The sequence below is a fragment of the Antrostomus carolinensis genome, unplaced genomic scaffold (assembly GCF_000700745.2).
Source record: "Antrostomus carolinensis isolate BGI_N321 unplaced genomic scaffold, ASM70074v2 scaffold26472, whole genome shotgun sequence".
Taxonomy (NCBI): Eukaryota; Metazoa; Chordata; class Aves; order Caprimulgiformes; family Caprimulgidae; genus Antrostomus; species Antrostomus carolinensis.
The window spans coordinates 1-2567 of record NW_010301987.1 but is presented as its reverse complement, the minus strand read 5'-3'; the positions used below and the strand labels follow the sequence as shown (position 1 = coordinate 2567).

General features: G+C 62.3%; 1 protein-coding gene across 1 annotated transcript; it reads left to right on the top strand.

The window, feature by feature from the left end:
* Positions 1-145: 145 nt before the first annotated feature.
* LOC104521621 (phospholipid-transporting ATPase ID-like) lies at positions 146-2555 on the top strand (the record flags this gene model as incomplete). Its single annotated transcript, XM_010163682.1, has 9 exons — positions 146-244; positions 415-476; positions 628-700; positions 1005-1075; positions 1266-1345; positions 1569-1727; positions 1821-1909; positions 1986-2182; positions 2528-2555. Coding segments are annotated over 9 exons (858 nt in total), but the record flags the coding sequence as incomplete, so codon positions are not given.
* Positions 2556-2567: the final 12 nt, after the last annotated feature.

Sequence of the window (2567 nt, the reverse complement as noted above, 5' to 3'; positions counted from 1 at the left end):
TCCTGTCCTTCCCTGTCTGGGCAGCTGGGGGGGCCCAGGGCACGTCCCACTCCTGGGGAGCAGTGGGTTTGACACCCTTGAGTGGGGGTAGCGTGGGCTTGGAGCTGGCCTGGTCCCCTGTAACCCCGAGTCCCCGTCCCCACAGCTGATCCCGCAGATCTCTTCGCTCTCCTGGTTCACCACCATCGTGCCTTTGGTTCTTGTCTTAACCATCACCGCTGTCAAAGATGCCACCGACGACTATGTGAGTGGTCCCCTACATGCCCCTCTGTCCAGGCTGTGCCTGGGGACCTGGGGCTGTGACCCTGGTGCGGGTGTGAGGTGCCTGGAGTCGTGGTGTTTGCAGGGGAGGGGCCGCAGGACCCTGTCCCCAGGGGGGCTCTGACACTGCTGTCTCTTCCCCTCCGCACCCAGTTCCGCCATAAAAGTGACAACCAGGTGAACAACCGTCAGTCTCAGGTGCTGATCAGCGGAGTGTGAGTGTCGTGGGGACAAGGTGGTTGGGGAGGGGACACGGGGTCCTGCGGGACGCGGCACAGGGCTGCGGGCAGAGGCAGAGCGCGCTGGGGCAAGGGAGAAGCAACGCTGCCAGCTCCCGCCTGACTCCGCTCCGCTGTCCCTCTGCAGCCTCCGGCAGGAGCAGTGGATGAACGTCCGTGTCGGAGACATCATCAAGTTGGAGAACAACCAGTTTGTGGCGGTGAGTGTGGCCCTGGGACGAGCACGGTCCCAGCTGGGCAGCGCACGGGGACAGCAGCACAGTGTGGAGCTGCGCCCGTTCCTTGTGCTCCTTCATCACCTCCTGGGGTGGTAATGTCAGGGACTTTGCAGCCTGGAAGCCGCATTTGGGCTGTAGCATGTGAGCTGTGTGTGAGCTCTGGGGTTTGGCCGATGTGGGTGCATCAGGCAGTGGTGTCCAGACCAGGCTGCTGGCAGTGCCCCGCTAAGGACACGAGGCTCTGGAGTCAGTGTCAGCACATCCCTTCACGTGTCTCTCCTGGCAGGCTGACCTCCTCCTCCTCTGCAGCAGCGAACCCCATGGGTTGTGCTACATAGAGACCGCAGAGCTGGACGGGTAGGTGACCCCTGCTCGCTTCGGGCACCTTCATCCCCATGGCCTTGGGTGGTGGGGGAAGGTGAGAGACAGGAGTGGGAACAGGCTGTGGGCAGGGCAGGAGCTGCAGGGACCTGAAGCTGGGGCGTGTCCCTGAAGGCCTTCCCTGCCAGGCTGTCACTAACCCTGCACTGTGCCTCCTTCCCCGCAGAGAGACCAACATGAAGGTGCGACAGGCCATCCCCGTCACCTCGGAGCTGGGTGACACCAGCAAGCTGGCTCAGTTTGATGGTGAGTGCCTGCAACTGGTCCTCTGCGATGGGGCAGCCCTTGGGTTTCCTCCTCCATCACCTGGCACAGGTCCACCCTGGAGCAAACAGGACCATCCACGCAGTGTTGTGGTCCTGTGGCTTGAAGCAGATCCCTGGGGAACTGGGGATGGTGCTGGGAGCACTGGGGTGGAGCTGGGCACGTGGATAAGGCACATTACAGCTGAGCCATCTCCCACGCCCAGGTGAGGTGATCTGTGAACCCCCCAACAACAAGCTGGACAAGTTTGGTGGGACACTGTACTGGAAGGAGAACAAGTACCCTCTGAGCAACCAGAACATGCTGCTGCGGGGCTGTGTCCTGCGCAACACCGAGTGGTGCTTCGGCCTCGTCATCTTCGCAGGTGGGCTGGGACCACTGCTGCTGCTGTGCTGAGGGGAGGGGAGGGGATGGGAGGGGAGGGGGAGACCCCGCTGACGCCCTTCCCTCTCCCCAGGGCCCGACACGAAGCTGATGCAGAACAGCGGCCGGACCAAGTTCAAGCGGACGAGCATCGATCGGCTGATGAACACGCTGGTGCTCTGGGTATGGAGAAGGTGGATCCTGGGGAGCTCCGGCTCTGCCCCAGTTGTTGTCCTCTGATGTCCTGTCCTGTCCTCAGATCTTTGGGTTCCTGGTGTGCATGGGGGTGATTCTGGCCATCGGCAACGCCATCTGGGAGCACGAGGTTGGCGTCTGCTTCCAGATCTACCTGCCCTGGGATGAGGGGGTGCACAGTGCCTTCTTCTCCGGCTTCCTCTCCTTCTGGTCCTACATCATCATCCTCAACACTGTGGTGCCCATCTCTCTCTACGTGAGGTAGGGCAGGGGCTGAGGGGCTCGGCTGCGGGTGTGCGAGGGGCAGGCACCAGGAATTAGGGTGGGGAGGGGAGATGGGGATGGAGACCCCTGGGCAGAGCTGTGTGCATGGGGTGGGCACGGGCTGCTCTCCTGGTGATGGGCCACGTCTGCCCTCGGGGATACCCCAAGACCTGAGACCACACAGGTCCCTCGGGGCCCCCCCTGGCTGTGTCTGTCTGGCTGCTCATCTCTCCCTGCCCTGGCTGCATGCTGGTTATTTTGCTCTGCCCTCCTGCAGCTCCCAGGCTCCTGCACTGTCCCCTTCTCTCTCTCTTTTAATTTCTCTCTCTTTTCGTTCCCCAGCATGGGTTCTGTCACCCTTAGCCCCGAGGTAAGAACGTGT